General features: G+C 38.4%; 1 protein-coding gene across 3 annotated transcripts in view; it reads left to right on the top strand.

The window, feature by feature from the left end:
• Sugct (succinyl-CoA:glutarate-CoA transferase) overlaps positions 1-24,613 on the top strand; it is a 668,162-nt gene that overhangs the window by 24,129 nt on the left and 619,420 nt on the right. For all 3 annotated transcript variants that reach the window (XM_055603972.1, XM_055603970.1, XM_055603971.1), the window contains exons 4-6: positions 4,207-4,292; positions 4,753-4,803; positions 14,056-14,176. In XM_055603972.1, the coding sequence (XP_055459947.1) occupies positions 4,207-4,292; positions 4,753-4,803; positions 14,056-14,176 (258 nt within the window). The remainder of the gene's footprint in view (positions 1-4,206; positions 4,293-4,752; positions 4,804-14,055; positions 14,177-24,613) is intronic.

Below are 24,613 nucleotides of genomic sequence, written 5' to 3'. Positions count from 1 at the left end.
ATGGGAGAATATGAGCCTGAAATAGCCAGCTCTTGTAAGACTTCTCAGTAAGACTTCCAATGGAGGGATTGGGGCACCAATCCAGCAGCAAAGCCTTTGACACACAATTTCTCCTGCCATCAAGATGTGCAGGGATAAACAAGATGGAGCAAAAATTGAGGGAATAGCCAACCAATGACTAGCCCAATTTAAGACACTTGCTCTGAGAGGAAGCCCACCCCTGACAATATTAATGATATTCTGTTATACTTGCAGGTAGGAGCCTAGTGTCACTGTCATGAGAGAGGCTTCACACAGCAATGATGAAACAGATTCAGAGACCCACAGTCAAACATTAGGTAGAGCTTGGGGAATCCTGTGGAAGAGGGAGAGAAAGGATTGAAGAGCCAGAGGGGTCAAAGACACCACGAGAAAACCTGCACGATCAATGAACCTGGACCCAAAGGGGCTCATAGAGACTGCCAACCAGAGAGCATGTGTGGGATGGACCTAGGCCCCCTACACATACGTAACAGTTGTGTCCTGGGTCACTGCCATTAGGGCTCCAGCATGTTTCCTCAGCCTGACTCGATCCTGAGGGGAGGAAGTGGAGGCAGCAAGTGAGGAGATCCCAGGTAGCAGTGAATTTGAGAAACAGACTTCCTGGCAGTCAGGCTTCAGTGAGACAGCCTGGGGGTGGGTGGGAAACAAAGGCTCTTTAAACTTTGGGGAGAGAGTAGAAGCTGTTAGGGTGAGTATAAATCTCATTGGCCAGGGCCAAGGTACTGGGAATGCCTTATTTGCATGAAGAGGAATTCCAGGTGCTGCTGGACATGAGGTTATAAGGAGAGAGAAAGTCTGACCTGTAACCTAGCCACCAGGGTAGGTGACTACCTCAAGGGTGGCAGAGATGGGTCCCTAAGGGTACATGTACTAGGACATGCAGGCTCAGAACAGGGAGGGAAAGGTCCTACTCCTGCTGGCTAGTCTCAAGAGATTCCCTGGGTTTGGACATGCTTCCACCTCACTCTTGCTCACCTAGTCACATAGTTTTCTGGCTGCACAGGTCTTCATGTGGGACTCCTAACAGTGGGAGCAGGGGCTGTCTCCGATTCCATTGTCTATATTATTTGGATCCCTTTCTCCTAACTGGGCTGCTTTGTCCAGCCTCAATAGGAAAAGATGCACCTTGTCTTACTGCAACTTGATACACCAAGGCTGGTTGATATCAATGGGAGGCCCCCCTTCTCTGAGGAGAAAGGGAGGAGGGGGCATGAGGGAAAGGTGATGTGAAAGGGAGGGACAGGGAGGAGAGGTGGAGAGGAAGCTGTGATTGGGATGTAAAGTAATAAATAATAACAAAAAGCTTAATTTGGATAAATTCTTTGGCAGTTTTTGTTCTTTAAAATTGATTCAATGATTGATTGATTTATTTATAACATCTCTTTACCTAGCCCAGGTTGGTCTGGAGCCTCAAAGTTTCAGACTCAACTGACAGGATGTGACATCTTTGACGTTCATTCTTTCTTCTTTGCCTACCAACTAAATTCCATTTTTGTACACATTTCTCACTTTATTTGGTGCCATCTTAGGGGCACCAGTTATTATCATTTTATTATGAACTAACTGGCAATCAGTTAGTTCATAATAAAATGCTCAGAAGAATGTCAATGCAGCATGCCCCTTTCTCCAACAAGTACTTAGGCGTAATCCAGTCCCCATTCTTCCATTCTTCTTGTCCTCTACACTATCCTTTAACTTTTTTTTTTTTTTGAATTTTCAAAAATGATTGTTATTCTTCTTTGTGGTGGTGCAGAGCTGTGACTTCAGCACTATGTAGGTGGGAGCAGAAGGATCAATAGTTTAAAGTCATTCTTTACCACCTAATGAGATCTAGGCCAGCATGTGCTAAATGAGAATATGTCTCAAAAAAATGATGAAATCACTTTATCATTTGTTTTAAAAGATCTGATCCTTAAAGGTCTGGGACAGAGTTCTCAAATCAGTGCAAATGGTCTAGTCCAGTACCATAATAGTCATTTATTCATAAGACTCAAACAAGAATAATTTATGATAACATGAACTTATTAATTTACAATAAAAGATAAACTTTTTATAATAATTTTTATTTTTTATATTAATTACAGGTTATTTACTTTGTATCCCAGCTGTAACTCCCTTCCTCATTCCCTCCCAATCCCACCCTTCCTCCTTCATCTCCTCCCTGCCCCTTTCTAAGTCTTCTGATAGGGGAGGACCTCCTCCCCTTCCATCTGACCCTAGCTTATCAGATCTTTTCAGGACTGGCTGCAATGTCCTCTTCTGTGGCCTAGCAAGGCTGTTCCTCCCTGGGGGGGGGGGGGGGTATCGAAGAGCCAGCCATTGAAAAAGACAAACTTCTAAAAGTAGAATACTTGAGAGATTCATTTTCTTGCTAAATAGATTTTCACAAGAACCCAAAGCAGTTAGCAGAAGATTCTCATAGCACCAAGGTGAATATTACCATTGCATCCATCTCAGCCTGAGCTTGTCAATCTCCACTGGCAAAAGCGCTTATCAATCCCTGCTTTCCAGAGGCAACACCTTACCCACCCAGTCAGTGAGTTTTTGTCTTTGTTGGATATCCTGGAGAATGCTGAACACCCCCCTCTTACACTCCAGGTTCTAGGAAGTTCTAGCTTTCTTATTACAATCCTATTTTCAATACCATACCTTTTCTTGGTTATTTTATTTTATTTTTGAGGGATGGGAGAGAGGAGAGTGAGGGAGAGAGAGAGAAGAGGGGAGAGAGGGAGAGAGAAAAAGAGGAGAGAACAGGGGCAGAGAGGAGAGGAGAGAAGGGGGAGGGGAGAGGGAGGAAGAGAAGGGAAGGGGCGAGGGAGGGGAGGAGAGGAGAGGGAGAAGGAGGGAGAGGGAGAGAGAGAGAGAGAGAGGAGGGGAGAGGAGAGAAGAGGAGAGGAGAGAAAGCTAGGAAGGGCATGCTGGTCTTGAACTCATGATCTTTCTGCCACAGCATCCTCAATTTAAACTACTATTTTTCTTGCATCATCTGTTCCTAGATGGAGCATTTTAATTCTCTTGTCATTTTAGTTGGTAACCAAGTTAACATTTGTATTTGTATTTACATTGTTTTGTGGACTCTCTGTCTCTACCTAGTAGGTACTAGGAATAAGGGCAGACTGCCACACCCACCTGAATTTTATATGGGTTCTGGGGATTTGAACGGTGGTCTTCATGCTTGTGCAGCAAGCACATTACTTACTGCTGAGCCATTGCTCCAGCCTCTATTTTGGCTTTTCTGATTTTTATTACAAAAATATTTTATAGATTATTAGTCATTGTTGTATACTCAGCCTCTGATGCTAATTTAGCTATATACTTACATTATTATTCTGTTTTAAATAGTATGTAACGTGCATCTTTTGTTTACTCCATATTATCTTTCTTTCTTTCCTTCTTTCTTTTTCTTTCTCTCTCTCTTTTTTTTTTCTGAGACAGGGTTTCTCTGTAGACTTGACTGTCCTGGACTCGCTTTGTAGACCAGGCTGGCTTTGAACTCATAGAAATCCACCTGCCTCCCCGAGTGCTGGGATTACAGGTGTCTGCCACTGCACCCAGCTCCATATTTTCATTTTACGTTCAATGTCAAGAAATAATAAAGGGACTAACCAACATGCTTGCCAAAAATGAAAACTACCCCCCCCAAGTTTTCCGTTAATCAATGCTAAAGAGTGCTAACAAAACATTTCCTTTTGGATTTGGACCTTCAATATTGCATGTTAGTGAAAGTGAATGGGGAACGATTTGGCAGTTATTAAAAAGTGGAGATCTGAGAAGTTCTATTGAGCGGCAGAAGCCCCCAAGGGGTGAGGATCCCCTAGGATGAGTTGACCATCTTCTTTTTCTTTTCTTCTTCTCCCTCCTCCTCTCTTTCTACTTCTCGTCCTCCTTCTCCTCCTTCTGCTCCTCCTCATCCTTCTATTCCTTTTGGCTTTTCAAAACAGGGTTTCTCTGTGTAACAGGGCCCTGGATGTCCTGGAACTAACTCTGTAGACCAGGCTGCCTTCAAAATCACAGTAATTCCCATGTTTCTGCCTCCCTCATGTTGGGGTTAAAGGTGCATACCACCGCCACCAAAGGTGGAGCTGACCTTCCTTAGGTACCTGGGAGTATGCACAGGAGTGAGCCTGTTGGTTTGCAATTAATAGCTCATATTGTCATTTACAGGAGCTGGTGATGACACACGAACTTGGGGACCTCCTTTTGTGAACACAGAAAGTACATATTTTCTTAGTGTTAATCGAAATAAAAAAGTAAGGCTATTTGCTGTTTTTGCTTTATTTATGTAATTCTTTTGGCAGTTACAAAACTTTTGATATCATGGCTTGCTTTTTAATATGAAACTAATATTTCAAGTATTCATTATCACATCCAAACAATTGAATTTTTATTACTATTCCTCCTCTTATAAATAAGAAATTATGAAAATATATAATGGAAATATTCTGTGAAGTAGAAGTAATTTGATTCTTTACATTTATTGGTATTATACCATATTACTATTGAAGAGTATTTACTATGATTTGCTGTCAGGTAAACATTTTGATTGTAAATGAAGTCAATAAAGATGACCTAAATATTTATTCATAAAGATACTAATCTTGCTTTACAATGGGAATTTGTATGATGTGAATGGCTCTGTAATAGTTGAACTGACAGTAATGATGAAAGGTTTATGAAAACATTTTAATGTCTGTATTTTTTGATTTTTAGAGTATAGCTGTTAATATCAAGGATCCGAGAGGGGCAAGAATTGTCAAAGAGGTATAGTACATGCTATGGCATCTTCGGGGTAGAGGTTCTTAGTAGGGATTTGGATACCTGGGACAAGGATCTTAAAACCTTTCTTATTGCCAATCTGTAAGTTGTGGCTATAGTAATTGGTGTTGACTTTCTCTTTTGGTGGCTTGTTTCTCACAAATGTTTTGGATTTTAAAAATTTAATTAAAATGTAATTATATTACCTATCCCCCTTCTTTCAACCTTTCGCATGTTTCCTCTCTACCTCATTTCAAATTCATGGCCTCTTTTTCTTAATTAATACTGTTATACACATACATTTGTCAATAAACATAAAAAGACAACCCACTGACTCCAATGAGTGTATATCTGAGTTGACAGTTTTTTAAAAAGCATGGTGCTCTCAATAATCTTATATCTCACATGTAATTAAAATCCTTATATTATTAATGGAATTCATTTGGTACCAGATTCTAGTCTTGAGTACCATACTTATATTTTCCCCTCAAAGCCTCAGAGTTTTTATTTTCGGGTTAGGGAGATGGCTCAGGCGGTAAAGTACTTGTTGCCAAGAAGATCAGAGTTCAATCTTAGGGTTCATAAGATGGAAAGAAAGAACACATTTCCACAGATTGTGTCTTGACTTCCACATGCATATGTGGCATGTGCATGACCATACACAACTAACTAACTAACTAACTAACTAACTAACTAACTAACTAACTAACTAACTAACTAACCAACTAACCAACTAACTAGTTTTTTGGTTTGGTTTTTCGAGACAAGGGTTTCTCTGTGTAGCCCTGGCTATCCATAACTTACTCTGTAGATCAGGCTGGCCTTGAACTCAGAGATACTCTGCCTCTGCCTCCCAAGTACTGGGATTAAAGGTCTGCACCATTTGTAAAAATTTAAATGTGTTTTTGTTTCTATTTTTAAAAATGAATCTTCACTGCCATGGAAGATGATTGAATGGCATGTGATGTAACTGAAACCCTAAAGATCACATAGCTCTTGCTAAATTTGGCCTGAAGCTAACACACTTGCAATAAACAGCAACTGAATTTATTGAACAAACTATTTCTATGTATATTCCTGTGATAAATAGTGAGCTCTCAGTCATAACAATAAAACATCAGTCAGTCTTCGGCTGCCCATGAGCAGATGGTTGCTTTTTGCATGGGTTTTCCTCTTGTTTGTAAGTACTATGGATCCACATTGCTATGTGGAGCCCCTTGGATCTCTCCTGGTTTTCAGCATTCCCTGATGCACGCATCATTCTTTTTAGAAACAAACTATGTTAAATTTAATATTCACTTTAATAAAGCTTGTTTAAAAACACAAGTAAGGGGGAAAGCTGACATTTGAACAACTTTTGGAGAAGTCAGGCTTTCATTGGCATGTTTTTAGGCGTCCAATATTTCCAGATCTGATCTCAGCCTGTTTGTCTCCTGGGGTAGTATTGCACAGTGGTTAAGGTATGCATCTGTACATGAGTTTGAACTTTGCCTACTTCCCTTGCAAGCTATGAAAATGTAGGTAGATTATTCCCTTGTGCCTCAGTGTTCTCATCAGCAGAGTAGGATTATAACTGTAACTTCTTCCCATTGTGCTTAGAATGGAGCTAATATGTATTAAATGCTTAGAAGAGCTTTTGCTGTATAGTACCTAGAAATTATTATCTGTTATTTCCTGATGCAGATGTGGTTGGCTGCATCATGTGAGCCAAATCTTTTTTGTTTGTCATCATTAAGCTTTTCAACTCACTTTAGTAGATTTGTATCCATTTGAGTAGGGATTCAAGTTTTATTTTTTTAAAACCAAAGAATCAACTTTGTCTTTATTGCTGTAAAATTCTGAGGGCCTCTTCTGTGATTCACCTATGGAAACTTGCCAGAGATCCCAAACAACTTCCTCTTTGCCATTGACACCTGAAATACAATTGAAACTGCTAGATCCTGAGATACAAGTGACACAACAGCCCATATAATAGCCTGGACCTGTTGAAAAGCCTTCTGGTCTAGACTCTACTCAAAACTAATAACTTTCCAACTCATTTGCTGTATGGGCTAAGGTAACATAATCAAATGGGGAATGTGCTTTCTCCAGGATCCAAATAGGTCCATTGAGCCTTGTACTTTTTTCTTGGTGGTCAAAGGGGCAAGATGAAAATACTTATTTTTCACCTTAGAAAGGATATCTCTGAATCTTATACCACTGAATTCCTAGACATTTTGCTGAGATAGAAAGCTCTTGAGTTTTGATTGAATTTATTTATCATCTTCTCATGTGCATATTCTTTACCAGCAAGTACAGAATGGTTGATGTTTGTAACTGTTGCTTTAATTTCCTCAGATGAAGGTTTGAGATGAGAGCCATTCCCAAGCCTTTGTAGATCTTTCTGAACAATCTCTGGCTGGTTCAACTTGGCTGTTCTGGCCTAAACTCCTCTCCAAGCTGACTGATTCAAACAGGCTTCTCTTGGCTTCTGACTGAGTTGCTCTGCATGGCTTCAAACTAATTCTGACAATTTGTTTTAATCTTCTGGCTCCTTTTCATTCTCTGGCTTGTTCTGTATTCACCTGTGTCTAGCTTGATCTCTCAGTAAAACTGTCCTATTAATAAACTTGATAAAAAACTGTCTTTCTCTCTGCACTCTCTTAAGTAGTCTCTGTTTTTCTGTCCTGTTCTTCTAAGAATTGAGCATATCCTATCTCTGACTCAGTCTGTCAAATATTTCTCATTTGTCTGCCCATCAGTTAGGTGTCACTTTCACACAAGGCTGCTTCCTTATATAAACTAACCTTACCAAACTAATTGTTTGGAATTAAAGGTGTGTACTAAGTATTCCAGCTAGATCAGACTGTAATCCAGAGTGTGTCTGAATTCCAGCTGGATCACATAGACCTAGAGGGTCTTTGGATGTCATCCCATGAAAGAGCAGCCATGTTACTGGATTAAAATTTCTTTACAGATATTTTCTGTTTCCTTTATCAAATAATCATGACATCGTGAATATAATGGAGCAGCATAATATAGTACCTGTAGCAGAGGCAAGCAATCAAGATCCATTCATACTAAGTTATGACATAGGGATAGATAATAGATTTTTGAAGTAGAGCTGTTAAGGTAGGTGTACTGCTGGCCTTGACAGGTGAAAACATTACTTCTGGGAGTTTTATGGACAAAAATGACGTTAAATGTTTTTACATGATTAATCGCTGCCTACTTGGTACTAGGGGATAGGTAACTGTTCAAATAAGGAAACCACAGCTGTTTGGAGTCAGTATTTGATTAAATTTGCAATAAGTAACTGTCATGCTCCCTGACATATCTATCTTCTGCACAGACCTAGTGAGAGAGGTAAAGGGATACGTAGTAGGAACTATCACCCTTGCATCTCTCAAGACCGTGATGGTGGAGTAATCATTTTCAGGGATATACAAATGTTTTTGGTTCACTATTTTTCCTGAGGCAGATTAATGGCTTCTATTTGTCCTTTCTAACCACAATGTCCCTCACTCCACAGATTAAGGAATGAATGTAAAGATTCTAAGTATATCTGTCCCAATTGTGCATTCAGAGAATGGGGAAATACACTCAGGGTGAACCCAGGGAAGCCACTGGACCTGCTATGATTCAGACTTTGACTAAAACTTTATTGATCCCCTGACCTTCATAAAACTTCCACTTCAACTAGAGAGATACAATAGTGTTGGGGTCCTCTAAGAACTAATTAAGAGCTAGTGTCTAGTAGGCCCTGAATGGTGTGATTATTTCATTTTCTCCAGTGTTCGGTTACCCTAGCAGAAGGAGATACATTGTGGAAGGATGGGAGAAAGAGTCATTAGTACTTTTTATTTGATTTTATTTTATTGAGTTGCAGTGAGGTTCTTCCTGAAGTAAAACCAGTCTCTACATTGAGATATTTTGTCTCCAAACTGATTCAAGTATGGAAATTGGTTGAAGGGCCATGGTTATTGTTTTTGTAGCCTTGGTTCTTTTGTTCAGGAGTTTTTCTGCTGAGATGCCTGTGAATTACTACAATGCCCTGCATGACAAGCTATTCCTAAAGGTTTAATAGTGGTACTCATATCTTGGTGGTTACCAATAGCTATCTAATTGGATTTAAGGGCTGTTCAGTATTAAGGAAATTATGCCTTGTACTAGAAACCTAACCAATTACCCATGACTTGTGAGGCCAAGGATTTTAGAGGTGAACATACTACTGCCACTTTATTAAACCAGTTAAATTTCCTAACAGCACTATAAATGCTATCATTATACCCACAGATAAGTTTAGCTCTCAGCCCTCATCAATGAATCTTCTTTTTGCAGTATATAGAGACCATTACAGAAAGGCACAACTGTTTAAAATTCAGAGAACAATTGACAACTAGGTGCCAAGACCCAGCTGATGCAACTCCACTATAATCCCATACTTAAGGCTGAGGGAACATCAAAGAAGAAAGGGGCAGAGAGACTATAAGAGCCAGAGAGCCAGGAAGTCAATTATGAGATTATGTTTCCAAGAAATTACATGAAAGGTATGTCTCAACAATATGGGTGTTGAAACAGTGATAACACTGATAACATGGAAGGGGGAAATCTCATAGGGTTCCACCCCTGGAAGAAGGACAGGTCATACAGACAAAAACTATAAACAAAGAAATTCTGGAGCTAACTGACATTATACAGCAAATTGACCTTACAGGTATTTACAGAACATTCCACCGAAACACAAAAGAATATATCTTCTTAGAATCTCTTGGAACTTTAAAATTGACCACATAGTTGGACACAAAGCAAGTCTCAATAGATACAAGGAAATTGAAATAACTCTCTGCATCCTATCTGACCACCATGGAGTAAAGCTGCGCATCAACAGCAACAGAAACTGTATAATGCTTACAAACTCATGGATACTGAAAAACTTTCTACTGAATGAAAAATGAGTGAAGACAGAAAAAAAAATTAAAGACTTTCTAGAATTCAATGAAAATGAATATACAACATAGTCAAACTTATGGGACACAATGAAAGCACTGCTAAGAGTAAAGTTCTTAGCACTAAGTTACGACATAAAAAACAAAACAAAGACACCCCCCCAAAAAAAGAACCCAAGAGATCTATTGAGTTAACACTACTGATAAAAGCTCTAGAACAGAAGAAGTAAGGATACCCAAGAGTAGCAGGTATTAGGAAATAATCAAACCAAGGGCTGAAATCAATAAAATAGAAACAAAGACGACAATACAAAGAATCAATGAAACAAAGAGTTGGTTCTTTGAAAAAAAAAAAAAAAACAAAACAAGATAGACAGACTCTTATCCAAACTAATTAAAATGTGGAGAATACTCAAATTAATAAAGTGAGAAATAAAAAAGGAACATAACAACAGATACTGAGGAAATCCAGAGAATCATAAGGACATGCTTTAAAAACTTTTATACTGCCAACTTGGAAAATATAAAAGAAATGGATGAGTTTCCTAATAAGTACCACTACTGAAGTTAAATCAAGACCAGACAATTTAAACAGACTTATAACCCCTATTGAAATAGAAGTAGTCATTAAAAGTCTCTCAACCAAAACAAACAAAAAACAAAAAAACCCAATCAAACAAACAAACAAAAAAAAAACCAACCTTGGGGCCAACTGTTTCAGTGTAGAATTCTGCCAGACTTTCATGAAAGAGTTAATGCCAGTACTCCTCAAATTATTCCACAAAATGGAAACATTTCCCAGTTCATTTTGTGAGGCCAGAGTTACCCTGATACCTAATCCAGATAAAGATTCAACAAAGAAAGAGAATTACAGACCAAGTTCCCTTATGAACATAGATGCAAAAATATTCAATAAAATACTTGCAAACCAAATTAAAGAACACATAAAAAATCATAATAATCAAGTAGGGTCATTGCAGAGATGCAAGGATGGCTCACCATGTGAAAATCAGTAAATTTAATCTACTATATAAATAAACTGAAGGAAAAACCCCACACATGATCATCTCATTAGATGCTGAAAAAGACTGACAAAATCCATGCCCCTTTATGATAAACACCCTAGAGGAACATACTTAAACACAATAAGGGTAATTTAGCAAACCTATAGCCAATATCAAATTAATGGAGAGAAACTTAAAGCAATCACACTAAAATCAGGAACAGGACAAGGTTGTCTCTTCTCTGCATATCTACTTAATATAGAATTTGAAGTCTATTTAATATAATACTTAAAGTGAAGGAAATTAAGGTTATACAAATGGAAAGAAAGAAGTCAAAGTCTTGATACTCACAGATAATGTGATTATATACATAAGGAACCCTAAAAATTCAAGCAGGGAACTCCTACAGCTGATAAAAACTTTCATCAGAGTGGCTGGATACATGATTAACTTAAAAAAAATAAGTAGCCCTCCTATATACAAATGACAGAGGCATTGAGAAAGAAATCGGAGAAACAACACCCTTCACAATAGCCTCAAATAATATAAAATATCTTGGGATAACGCTAATCAAGCAAGTGAAAGACTTGTATGATAAAAACTTGAAGTATTTAAAGAAAGACATTGAAGAAGATATCAGAAGATAGATCACCTATGCTCATGGATCAGTAGGATTAACAATAAAATTGTCCATCTTATCAAAACCAATGTGCAGATTTAGTGCAATCTCCATCAAAATTCCAGCACAATTTTTTACAGACCTTGAAATGACAATTCTCAACTTCATATGGAAAAGCAAAAACAAACAAACAAACAAACCTCAAGGTAGCTGAAACAATTCTGAACAATAAAGGAACTGTTAAAGGTATCACCATTCCTGATTTCAAGTTATACTACAGAGCTATGTTAATACAACTGCATGACACTGGCATAAAAACAGACGTGTTGATCAATTGAATTTAATTGAAAACCCAGACATAAATCCACACACCTATGGACACATTATTTTTGGTAAAGAAACCAGAAATACACATTGGAAAAAAGAAAGCATCTTCAATAATTGTGCTCGTCAAACTGGATGACTGCATGTAGAAGGTTGTAGATCCATACTTATTACCCTGCACAAAACTTAAGTCCAGGCAGATCAGAGATTTCAACATAAAACCAGATACACTGAACCCGAAAGACGAGAAGGTGAGGAATAAATAGCCTTGAATGCACTGGCACTTGAGATGGCTTTCTGAATAGAACATCATAGGCACTAAGATCAACAGTTAATAAATGGGATCTCATGAAACTGAAAAGCTTCTGTAAGCCAAAGAACACTGTCATTCAGTCAAACAGTAGGCTACAGAATGGGAAAAGATTTTTTTTTTAAAAATAACTCCACATCTGATAGACATCTAGTATCCAAAATACATAAACAACTCAAGAACTAGATATCAAAAACCATATAATCCAGTTAAAAATAGGGTCATGATATAAACAGAATTCTCAAGAGAAAGGAATCTGAAATGGCTGATGTATTAGTCAGGGTTCTATATCTATGTCAATCTGTCGGTCTATCTATCTATCTATCTATCTATCTATCTATCTATCTATCTATCTATCTAAAGGGAATTTATTGAAATGACTTACAGGGTGCAGTCCAACTAATCCAACAATGGCTATCTGTGAACGGAAAGCCCAAGAATCTAGTAATTGTTCAGTTTCACAAGATGGGGTGTCTCAGTTGATCTTCTGTACATGAATTATCAACATTAATACATTCCTTTATATTATGGCTCATCTGGTGTGGTGTTAGGTTTATTGTCACCTTGACAAAACCTAGAATCATCTAGGAAGATAAAACCTCTGTTGAGGAATTGCCCAGATCCGATTGGCCTGTTGCCTTGTCTATAAGAAACAGTCTTGATAATTAAAGTGGGAGGGCCCTTCCCACTGGTGGTGGTACCATTCCTTGGCAAATGAGTCTGGGTTGTATGAGAGAGCTACCTGGATGTGAGCCAGGGAGTAAGTAAGTAAGCAGCCTTCCTCCATGGTTTCTGCTTGAGTTCCTGCTCTGACTTCCCTTAATGATAGATTGTACCTGAAAGTATAAGCCAAATAAACCATTTCCTTTACTAAGCTGCTTTTTCTCAGAGTATTTAATTGTAGCACTAGAACAGCACACCCGGGGTATGCTGTATAGCTTACCCATATGGGAGGTTTATCAACTTCTAACCTGAGATTTGAAAGGATATTTGTATAGTGTGATATTTCAGTTGCACGCCTGTATCTTCTCTGTCTTTATCTGCTATTATTTGGATATGGTTTAAGTGTAGTTCCAGTGGTTCCTGTTTTGGGGGGAGCTTGGCCCCCAGTATGACAGTGTTGGGAAATGGTAGAACATGTAAGGGATATAATATAGTGGAAATGGAAGATGGAAGGTAGTTGGGTCATGGGAGTATCTGCCCTCAAAAGAAATTAGTTCTCGTGGAATTGCAGTTGCTCTCATTTGAGTAATGAAATCCTACTTTCCAACTTCCCATTTCACAATGGGAGTGATTCCTCTTGAATATGCTTCATGCACTTTGATGCTGTTCTCCAAGAAGTCCTCACTGGACCTCAGCTTATGCTGGTGTTTGCTCTCAGACCTCTAAAATGTGAGGTGAATAAGTCTGTGCTCTGGAGTAGTGATCTGGAGCTCACATTTCTTAATGTGTTCTCCGTGCATCTCCAGAGAGACCGCCTACTCATCTGCTGATTTTGTTTCTAGAGCTTCAAAGAATGACAGGTTCTCTCCTTGAGAGGCCCGCTAAGATGCACTCCTGCAGTTGTTGAAAAGCAAAACAGAATACGGTTCACTAGCAACAGTTAAAATTCTTTGAAAGTAGAAGGCATTTCAGAATCATGTTCTAATGTATTAAACTGTGTTGTAGTTAGAAATATTACAGAATAAGGATAGATTATAATGATGATATTGTATTTAGGGATTGTTTTAGTGAAGGTTTCGAGATATTTTTTTGTATGGATTTTATGTACTTTTATTTTTACGTATTCTGAGAGTATATTTGGACAGATCATGTTCAATAAATGTTTCTTAAATTTGAAGGGTACAGAATCTAATAGTATACATTTACAAAAATATTATAACCATTGTTTTCTTGACTGTAGTAGTTCAAGTAATTTGACCAGAGCTTTTATGGTTCCATAAACATAATTTATCCTGTGATTTTTTTGATTCTTACAATGTGAAAATTTTATTGAAATTAAAGTTTGTTTATGTGGGAAAAGCTGTTAAAGGTTTGGAAGTCCCTCAAAAAATCTGATTTTTCTTCCTTCAGCTTACAGCCACTTGTGATATTTTTGTGGAAAACTATGTGCCTGGCAAGCTTTCTGAGATGGGCCTAGGATATGAGGATATAGACAAGATTGCTCCTCACATCATCTACTGTTCCATCACAGGTATTTCAACCCCATACCATCCTTAGTGAGATTTTTCTTTTCTGTAAGAATCCTTCTTTGCTTCTCCTGAAGGCACAGAGCCCACCGAACAGAACTATTAAGGATATTTGACCTAAATTGAACATTTTCATGGATTTATTGGATATTTGTCTTTTCCAAATTGGAAAATTAACATCTATACCTAATTATAGTTAACATCAAAGGGTTTTCTGGGCATTCAGTTATTATTTTAGAACCCTTGAATTTTTGTCTAGTTGTCATATTCTGTAGTTTGTTTTTTACACAGGGTCTCATGTAGTCCATGCTGGCCCTAAGCCCTCTATATTGTAGCCAAGGATAATCTTGAACTCCTGATCCTTCTCTCTCCATTTCCCAGGTGCTAGGCTTACAACTGTGTGTACCACATAATGGTTTCAAAGCAAATGCTGAGACTTATGGCCAACCTTTGGGCAGAATGCAGGGAATCTTATGAAAGAAGTGGGAAATAGTAAGATCTGGAGAGGGCAGAAGCTCCACAAGGAGAGCAACAGAACCAAAAAATCTGAGCACATGGGTCTTCCCTGAGACTGATACTCCAACCAAGTACCATGCATGGAGATTACCTAGAACCCCTGCACAGATGTAGCCCATGGCAATTCAGTGTCCAAGTGGGTTCCATAGTAATGCGAACAGGGACTGTCTCTGACATGAACTGATTGGCCTGCTCTTTGATCACCTCCCCCTGAGGGGGGAGCAGCCTTACCAGGACACAGAAGAAGACAATGCAGCCACTCCTGATGAGACCTAATAGACTAGGATCAGAAGGAAAGAAAAAAAGTCCTCCCCTAGCAGTGGACTTGGGGAGGGGCATGGGTGGAGAAGGGGAAGGAAGGGAGGGGTTGGGAGGGGAGGAGGGAGGGGCTTATGGGGGGATACAAAGTGAATAAGGTGTAATTAATAAAATTTAAAAAAGAAAATAAATAGAAAAGAGATCAATTCTTTTACAAATACAAAAAAATGTGTAATTTAATGAAGGAAGGGACATGGAGAAAGATTATATGACTTCATAGTTCTTAACTAAGAGGGAAATGGGTGGATCACATGGTTTTAGTGGTAAGGATAGGGGATTAGGGAGCAATGGGGAAAAACTGGCTGGAAAAGAAATAACCCTCTCATCATTCTATGTGTTTCTTCATCGCCACCTCCCGACAGTCTTTAGAATAATATCTGTAGAGTGTCCTGAATGGCTAAGAGACCTGAGGTTACATAACTATTTAAAACTATTTTATAATAAATAGTTTTAAAAACCAAGCTTCTTACATTAAAAATGCTGAACATTCTTAGCCACCACAGAATGCAAATCAGACTTAGCCTGAGAGTTTGCCTTTTCCAGTCAGGAATGGCTATCATTAAGAAAGGCAGTAACTCCCAGAAGCAAAAAGACACACACGGTATATACTCACTCATATAGACATACAACATAGGACAGACCCACTAAAATCTGTGCATCTAAAGAAACTAAGCAAGAGAGAGGACCCTAACTAAAACGGTCAATCCCCATCCTGAAAGGCAAAGAGGATGGACATCAGAAAAAGAAGAAAACAGGAAACAACCTAGGAACCTTCTACAGAGGGCTTCTGAAAGCTAGAAGAAGAAAACAGGAAACAAACTAGGAACCTACCACAGAGAGCCTCTGAAAGCCTTTGCCCTGCAGACTATCAAAGCAGATGCTGAGCCTGATGGCCAACTGTCGGGCAGAGTGAATGGAATTTTATGTAAGTAGTGGGAAATAGTAAGAGCTGGAGAGGACAGGAACTCCACAAGGAGAGCAACAGAACAAGAAAATTTGAACACAGGAAACTTCCCAGAGACTCATACTCCAACCAAGGACTATTCATGGAGATAACCTAGAACCCCTGCACAGATGTAGCCCATGTCAATTCAGTGTCCAAGTGGGTTACATAATAATAGGAAGAGGGACTGCCTCTGACATAATCTGATTGGCCTGCTCTTTGATCACCTCCCCCTGAGGGGGGAGCAGCCTTACCAGGCCACAGAAGAGGACAGTGCAACCACTTTTGATGAGAACTGATAGACTAAGATCAGAAAGAAGGAGAGGAGGACCTCCCCTATCAGTGGACTTGGGGAGGGGCATGCATGTAGAAATGGGAGGGAGGGTGAGATTGGGAGGGGAGGAGGGAGGGGCTTATGGGGGGATACAAAATAAATAAAGTGTAATTAATAAAAAATTTAAAAAAAGTTAAAAAAATTTTAAAACAGTAAAAAAAAAAAGAAAGCCAGTAACAAAGTACTTGGTAGGGGTGAGGGGGATGGGAAACCCTTATATGCTTTTGATAAGAATATGAATTTTTGTGGCTAATATGAAAATCACTAAGGATAGTATCTCAAAAATCTAAAATTAAAAATAACACCTGGTCCAGCTATACCACTCCTGGGTATATGCCAAGATGGATCAAAGTCAGCATGTAATAGAGATATCTACATTCTTCACAATAGCCATGTTTTGGAATCAGTATGGCTTGATTGTCAAAACATGAACAGATAAAGAAAATGTAGACTAGAGACAATTGAGTTTTAATTAACTGTAAGAAGAAATAAGTCATGTCAGTTATAGGAAAAGGTATGAAACTAGAGATCATTTTGTTAAACAAAATAAGACTCAGAAAGGCAAATATTGCATGTCTTCTCTCACATGTGTGATCTAGAATTTTCAAAACAACATGAAAGCAGAAGAGAAGCTATTTGGAAAGAAGAATAGGATCATCAGGACGGAGTAGGAAATTTCACTATGGGGAAATATTATCAAAATATATAAATATATGAAAATTACATTATGAAACCTATTTTAAAATTACTACATGATAAATGTCCTAGGCTTCTTGTAATATTAAGTGACCCATCACATTCCACACTTATGACACTCTGAAGTGCCGTCTTAGGCTTCTTTTCTTTTTTTTTTTTTTAAAGATGTATTTATTTATTTATTATTTATACAGTGTTCTGCCTGCATGCCAGAAGAGGGCACCAGATCTCATTATAGATGGCTGTGAGCCACCATATGGTTGCTGGGAATTGAACTCAGGACCTCTGGAGGAGCAGTCAGTGCTCTTAACCTCTGAGCCATCTTTCCAGCCCCACTTAGGCTTCTTATTGCTGTGATGAAGCACTATGATCAGAACAACTTGGGAGAAAAGGGTTTATTTCATCTTAGAGTTCATCCAGGAAAGTCAGGGAAGGAACTTAAGGTAGGAATCTAGAAGCAAGAACTGAAGCAGAGACCCCCAAGGAGTCCTGCTTACTGGCTTGCTCCCCTAAGTCTGCTTTTGTACAGCACGCAGGACTACTGTGGTATAAACCATAGTACGATGGGCCCTCCCACATCAATCATCAAGAAAATGTACCACAAGCTTGCCCACAGGCCAGTCTGGTGGAGGCATTTTCTCAGTTGTGGTTCCCACTTCCCATATGAATTAGCCTGTGTCAAGCTGACAGAAAAATGGCCCAGCACAGTGCTGACGCGCACTTTGTGATGACAGAATGCTCTAGGTGAGGTTTGTTTTTTTTTTTTTTTTTGTTTTTTTTTTTTTTTTTTTTTGGCTGCTCTCTTTGATTTCTTGCTAATAGTATTTGTACCAGTAGAATTCAGGAGCAAAGCAACTAGTCAGAAAGTCTAGTCAATAGATCATTTGGAAGCAAAAGTCATCTCTGGATTGTGAGTTTATGTGTTATAAAGCAAGATTCATCTCTTTTTGTTGAAGTTTGTCATTCTTGCTAGCCATATATATATAATTTTTTAAAATAAGACTGACTATAATAGTTCAAGGTTGCACATGTCAACATGGGGATTCTTGTCTTTACTGATGTTTCCAAGTGTTTCCAAGTATTGTCAGTGTTGCCCAAGTCCAATCCTGCCCTCTTTGGGGTTGGCTACATTACTGATGAAAGTAATGTTTGAATGTCTGGGATTCGCTTTAATGAAGCCCCACAGCTGTGTAGTTGAAATTGTCCCAGCCTGTGAAATCTGGTCTGCTGAACAACAATGCTAAACTGATTTCAAAGGCTGAAGGGGCGGTTGTTTTTATTTCTGTGATCCTTTCCATGTCAGAGGAAGCTGAATGGGAACAGTAGGGGGCAGTGTTTAAAAGGCTGTGGTTCACTAACAATTACTTTTTCCCAAAACTTCAGTGTTCTCTGTGAACCACTGGGTAGGCCAAGTCTTTAACAGTACATATTTATATCTTTTAAATAGAAAACTAAAAGTTATGTTATTATTATTAAATTTTAAAAATTAAAACTAAAATAATTTAAAATTATTATTAAATTTTAAATGATTAAAATCATTTAAAAATTATTACTCCATACATGTTTGTATTTTCAGACCTCTACAGGCACCTCTCTTAACAATGTAAAGTTGTGTTTTTGGAGTATGTTTTTAATTGAAAAATAGCGAATCCTTCCCATCACACTCAAAGCATTTTTTTTTTCTATTTGTTCACTCCATTACTCTTTCCTTCTAGCAGGATAAATATTACATTATTTGACTAGATGAAATATTTGGTTTAAACAGTGAATACTCTGTAATAAAACTGTCTTTGGAGTAGGGGGTTTGGGGAAGGAGTTGGCTTAGAAAATGCAATTTTGATTTTGTGACTTGGTTATTAGTATCTTCTTAATCTTCACCCTATATGAATAGGGTGCAGTATTACTATTGAGGAAAAGGCCTGACAAGGGATGCTGAGGGCTTAATTCAGAAAACATACCCAGGGGATCAAATTTATTCTTTTTTTTTTAGAAGACAGGGTTTCTCTGTGTAGCCTTGACTGTCCTGTAGCCTTGACTGGCTTTGTAGACCAGGCTGGCCTTGAACTCACAGTGCTGGGATTAAAGGCGTGCACCATCACGCCCAGCACCAGATTTACTCTTTAGCGCTAAATAGGAAAGACTTTGGATCATGCCTCTGAAACACAAGGAAAACATATATCAGAACAAAACAACAAGAATAGCCAAGATAGTGTTTAGTAAGAACCATGGCAGACTGTTTCCCTGCTAGATAGTAAGGCTTAACAAATGATGCTATGAGTGTGCTATGTCAGAATTGTAATCACATCATGTCTTTCTTTCATGTCAGAATTTATTGAGTGAAAATAAATTCACAAGGTGTGGCAGTTTTGTTGGCAACAATTTGCTGAGCAGTCCCATTCTCCTTGATAGATCTGGCATAGGCAAATGCAAGTTATTTTATTGCAATTTTATTTACTAATATCAACTCTCAGACCAAAGCACAAATTATACATCACACAGTAATCTCTCTCATATACATTATAAAATGGTTTCAAAGGGTTTAAGAAGAATTTAAAGGAATTTAAAGGAGTTTCAAGGAGGCTTGAGAGGCAGAAGCTGATAGAGATAGGAAAAGAGTTTATGAAATAACTAATTGTAGACATTGCAGATGCTGATGCTGAGTTAGGCTGCAGGACCAGACTTGAGCTTCACAAATGAGGTACAGTGGAAGCTATAGAGGGGAAGGTCTAGGCAGATGAACAGGTGGATGGACAGACAGCATTTCAGTTAGGCTGTGTCAACAGTGAGAATGGAGCTGAGTAGAAGTCTCTGGAACAATCAGACTTTTTTTTTTCAACTTTAACAAATTATTTATTTATTTATTACAATTGATTCACTTTGTGTGTATCCCTGCTGTAGCCCCCTCCGTCTCCTCCTAGTTGGCTCCTCCTAGTCCCACCCACCCTCCCTCTCCACACAGCCTCCCTTTTCTCTCCCTATGCCCTTTCCCTAGTCTGACTCTAGCCTATCAGGTCTCATGAGGACTGGCTGCATCAACTTCCTCTGTGACCTGGCAAGGCTGCTTCTCCCAGGGGGAGGTGGTCAAAGAGCCAGCCACTGAGTTCATGCCAGAGACAACCCCTTTTCTACCTGACCACACTGGTTGGTTAAGTGACAGGTTGGTAAAACCAGGACCAGTGTTGTATCTTCTTCTTTATGGAGTCCAGGTGAGAGAATTATACTCTTTCACCAGTCTGTTATGTCTGACAAGTTCTTGAACCAGTTATTAAAAATATGGTTTTAATAGCCTATTTACTTCTATAGTCCCTGTTTATTTTAATAAATTTATAGTGTAGCACCCTCTCTGTTTTAGGAATGAGCTGTTTATCAGCCTGGGTTCTGTGGGTGGGACTGGACAGATGATGTTGTATACATGTCCACCAAAATACAGTGTCACTCTGGTCTTACATTTTCACTCAAAATGGAGTAAAATGCTGCTTATGAAATGGAGTCTGTATAATGCAATGGACAATCTTAAAAACTACTGTCTTGGACAATAAATAGTAACTTACAGTTAATGATCTCAACAAAAGTATTGTTTAGAAAATGATTGTAGAACCATTTGCTAGTCATATGAAGAAAGGCAATGAGCATTTAGTTTATTTATACAGTGAAAAATGTTTTAAGACTTAAGTATGAAAATTCAAATTTTAAAAGTTTGAAATACTATAGGAGAATATCTTCATGACTGAAGTGTAGGGAAGAGTTTTGTAGGCAACACAGAGTAAAGCTATAAAAGAAAATGTTGGTCAATTTGGCTACTTTTTAAAATTAAAACTTCTTGTGCATTGAATCATACCATTAAAAAGTTAAAAGATAATCCATAGAATCTTGGAAGAATGAAGAATAAAAAAAATCTTTCAAATTAAATAAGAAAAAGAGGTTCAGAAAAGGGATACTTTTAATTGGTCAATATGATGCTCAGCTTCATTTCTCTTCTGGAAAATGCCAAGAAATGAGCTTGACAAACATTTAAGTCTGATATCGCAAAACATGAGCAGCCCCATGAAGCCTTGGTAAACTGGTGGTAACCTGTGAAAGCTAATTTTATGTCAGCTTGACAAAAGCTAGGGCCATTTGCGAAATGGCAGCCTCAGTTGAGAAAGTACCTCCATACAATGGGGCTCTAGGTAAGCCTGTAGAGCATTTTTAAGATTTCTTATTGATGAGGGAGGGTCCAGCCCATTATGGGTAGTGCCACCCCTGGGCCAGTGGTCCTGAGTTCTTTAAGAAAGCAGGCTGAGCAAGCCATGAGGAGCAAGGCACCTTTTCTCCATGACCTCTGCATCAGCTACTGGCTCCAGATTCCTGCCCTGTTTGAATTCCTGTCCTGACTTCCTTCAGTGATGGACTATGATGTGGAAGTTTAAGCCAAATGAACCCTTTCCTCTCAATTTTTCTTTTGGTCATGGTATTTCATTATAGCAATAACAACCCCAACTATTGATAGGACAGACAGTATATCTGATGGGAAGACTGTTAAAAGCTCTTGTGAAGTTGTACCTATAACCTACAATTTTGCTTCTGAGTTTTCTGAACTTTTTACAGTTTAAAAATAAAAGTTGAGAAAGCAAGTTGTAAGAGCAGGAACAACATGGGGTCAAGTGAGGGGTGGAGGTGAATATGATCAAAATACACTATAACCATGTATAAAAATATCACTGAAGCCCATTATTATATATAATTAACATTTTTAATAAAATAAATATAATTAAATAGGCTCCTTAATCCTGATATGCTCACAAAGAATTAGATATCATTTCTACACTGAATACATACATAATCAATACGGATCTGACAGGTTTTGAAACCAAAAGGGCCCCTTTCAGTTTAGCAGAAAAATACTGGTAGAAACCATAAACATTGTGCTACCCTCTCTTCAGTCAGGAAATACATTTTTTTTCCCAGAATTTCAGAATGTTGTAGCTATCTGCCTAACCTCATAGGGAGTCAGATATATTTACATTTCGTACTAAACACAGTATTTAAACAGATGATGATGCCATCTCTGCAGAAGAAAAACTTACAGAATAATCACAAGATTTCAAAAAAGCCCTAAAGTAAGCGCTGAGCTATGTGTCTACAGCTGTTGACTGATTCTAGAAAGTGACTTTTGCCTCCATCCTATTCACTCGTGTGTAACCTTTCACTGTAATTTATTTGCACACACACATACAACAGATGTGCTATAAACAGACACTGTGTTCGTTCGTTCCCACCCTGCTCTGTGAACCTGCACCGCTCCACTAGCTCATTTTATTTCCTGGTGGATGAAATCCATGCCAAGTTCTCCCTGTAATTTTTTGTTATTATTTCATTTAAAGTATTAAAAAAGCTTAGTCCGATTTAATATTAAAGCTTAAGATCAAGGCATGGTGCTATTTGCAGTCCCAGCACTTGTGGAAGGAAGAGGGAGGAGGATAAAGAGTTCAAGGTTGGCCTCTGTTATAATGCTAGTCTGAGGCTAGTATGCATTGTAGGAGACCCTCACTCAAAAACATATAAGCAAATGAACAATCTTCAGACTGCAGTTCAGTTAATAGACTTTCTCTAGACTGGCCTACTTTTTGGAAATTTGAAGAAAGGAGGAAAGAACAGAAGGAGAAAGACTTAGAAAATCAGCAAATTTCTTTTTAAAAATATTTTATTAATTATTTGAGAATTATTATTTAAGAAAAATACATAGTATTTTGACCATATTTACCCCTTCCTCCAACTTTTCCCAGATCAACCTCCTATTTTATACCTATGCTATTGGGTATGTGGTCATCCTCTGGAACATTTTAACCTTTCAGAGGGAACACACTAAAGAAAACTAACTCTCCATTTCCCAGCATCTATCAGTTATCAATACTTCTCAGTTGGAGGTGGGACTAGGTGACCATTTCCTGGCTCCATGCTGGGATTTTGTTTGTTTGTTTGGCTTATGCTTATATAGGTCTTATGCTGTCACAACTTGGTGTAAATAGGAATCCAAAACTGGAGGCTGCTTTATGAACCATTCTTTTAAATAGATTAAATTCATATATAATTTGACTGTTTTATTTCTACAAGACATTCAGAATATGAGTTAGAACTTTCATGACTTCTTCCTTAATTGTTATATATATATATATATGTATATATATATACATATATATATGTATATATGTATATATGTGTATGTGTATATATATACAACCTGCTAAATCCATTTAGTGTTGCCTGTATATATATATATATATGTAGAGAGAACCTATTGGGGGCCCATCCCTGGAGTAGATTGATTTTTCCTATTTTAGCAGCCATTAATTGCCTATTACTCTTCATCTAGGGGTGAGGCCTTGTGAGGTTTCCCCCACCCACTGTGAAGGAGTTGTTGCCACTGTGCAGGTCTTGTTTCGGGTTCGATGTCTTATGTAGGACATCACAGTCAATGTCCTTGTCCTCTCGCTCTTACAATCTTTTAGCTCTTTCTGTGGTATTTTCTGGGCCTTAAATGTAGGGCTTATGCTGTAGATGTATCAAGTGAAGCTGGGTATCTTGCAGTCAGTTCTCTGCATTTTGACCAGTTGTGGGTTTCTGTGGTGGTTTCCATCTGTGGTGGTTTGAATAGGCATGGCCTCCTTAGATTCATGTGTTTGAATACTTGGCTTTAGGGTGTGGCAATATTAGGATGTGTGCCCTTGTTGGTGTAGGGATAGTCTTGTGGAGGAACTGTGTCACCGTGGAGGTAGGCTTTGAGGTCTTATACGCTCCAGCCTGGTCAGTGTGACACAGTCTCCTTCTGCTGTCTGCCGATCAAGATGTAGAACTCTCAGCTCCAGCACCATGTCTGGCTGTGTGCTGCCATGTTCCTCACAATGACGATAATGGACTAAATCTCTGAAACTGTAAGCCAGCCCCAATTAAATGTTTTCCTTTATAAGAGTTTCCATGGTCATGGTGTCTCTTCAGTACAATGAAACCCTAACCAAGACACTGTCTGTTAAAACAAAACAAAACACAACAACAAGCTTTTTTTTTGATGAGGTGTAAGAGCTACAGTTATCTGTTGATGTAAGGTTAGGTATTTAGAATGCAGTAGTGAATTATACTGGTTTAGGAAAGTGGTAGTAGTAAACTATTTTCCAGAGCCCATGACTTTATCATCTGGTGGTAGTTGGCCAGGCCATAGTAGTCAGAATGAACTTCCTTCTATTGATGAGGCCTTAAGTCCAGTTAGGTCACTGTTTCCCTCTAAGATATTAAGTGTTGCTATTGTGCCCTTGGGCATATCATGCTTTTTTGGTTGTTGTTGTGTTTGATAGGCATTATAGTTGGGTAGGCCTGTTAATAGCTTTTTTCCATTGTCATCTTGCACAGTACTTCCAGATAGTAGGGGAACTAGTCATCAGGGAACAGACTTCCAGGTGACTGCCAGCTTTATCTCTTGAAGTCATGTGTCTGAAATGTATGTTGTCCTCAGAAATACGGTCCTACTTTCAACCTGTGGGAAACAACCCAGGACAACAGGAATAGTCTATGTTGTTTGAGGAGTTGTTTGGACTCTTTGACAAACTACTTGAAAAGGAGTTTTTTATGGCCGGTAGTAGGGTTTTTATTAGATAGTCTCTG

This window comes from Psammomys obesus, unplaced genomic scaffold, assembly GCF_907164565.1.
Source record: "Psammomys obesus unplaced genomic scaffold, mPsaObe1.curated_primary_1811, whole genome shotgun sequence".
In the NCBI taxonomy this organism is placed as follows: Eukaryota; Metazoa; Chordata; class Mammalia; order Rodentia; family Muridae; genus Psammomys; species Psammomys obesus.
This window is presented reverse-complemented; position numbering and strand designations above follow the sequence as displayed.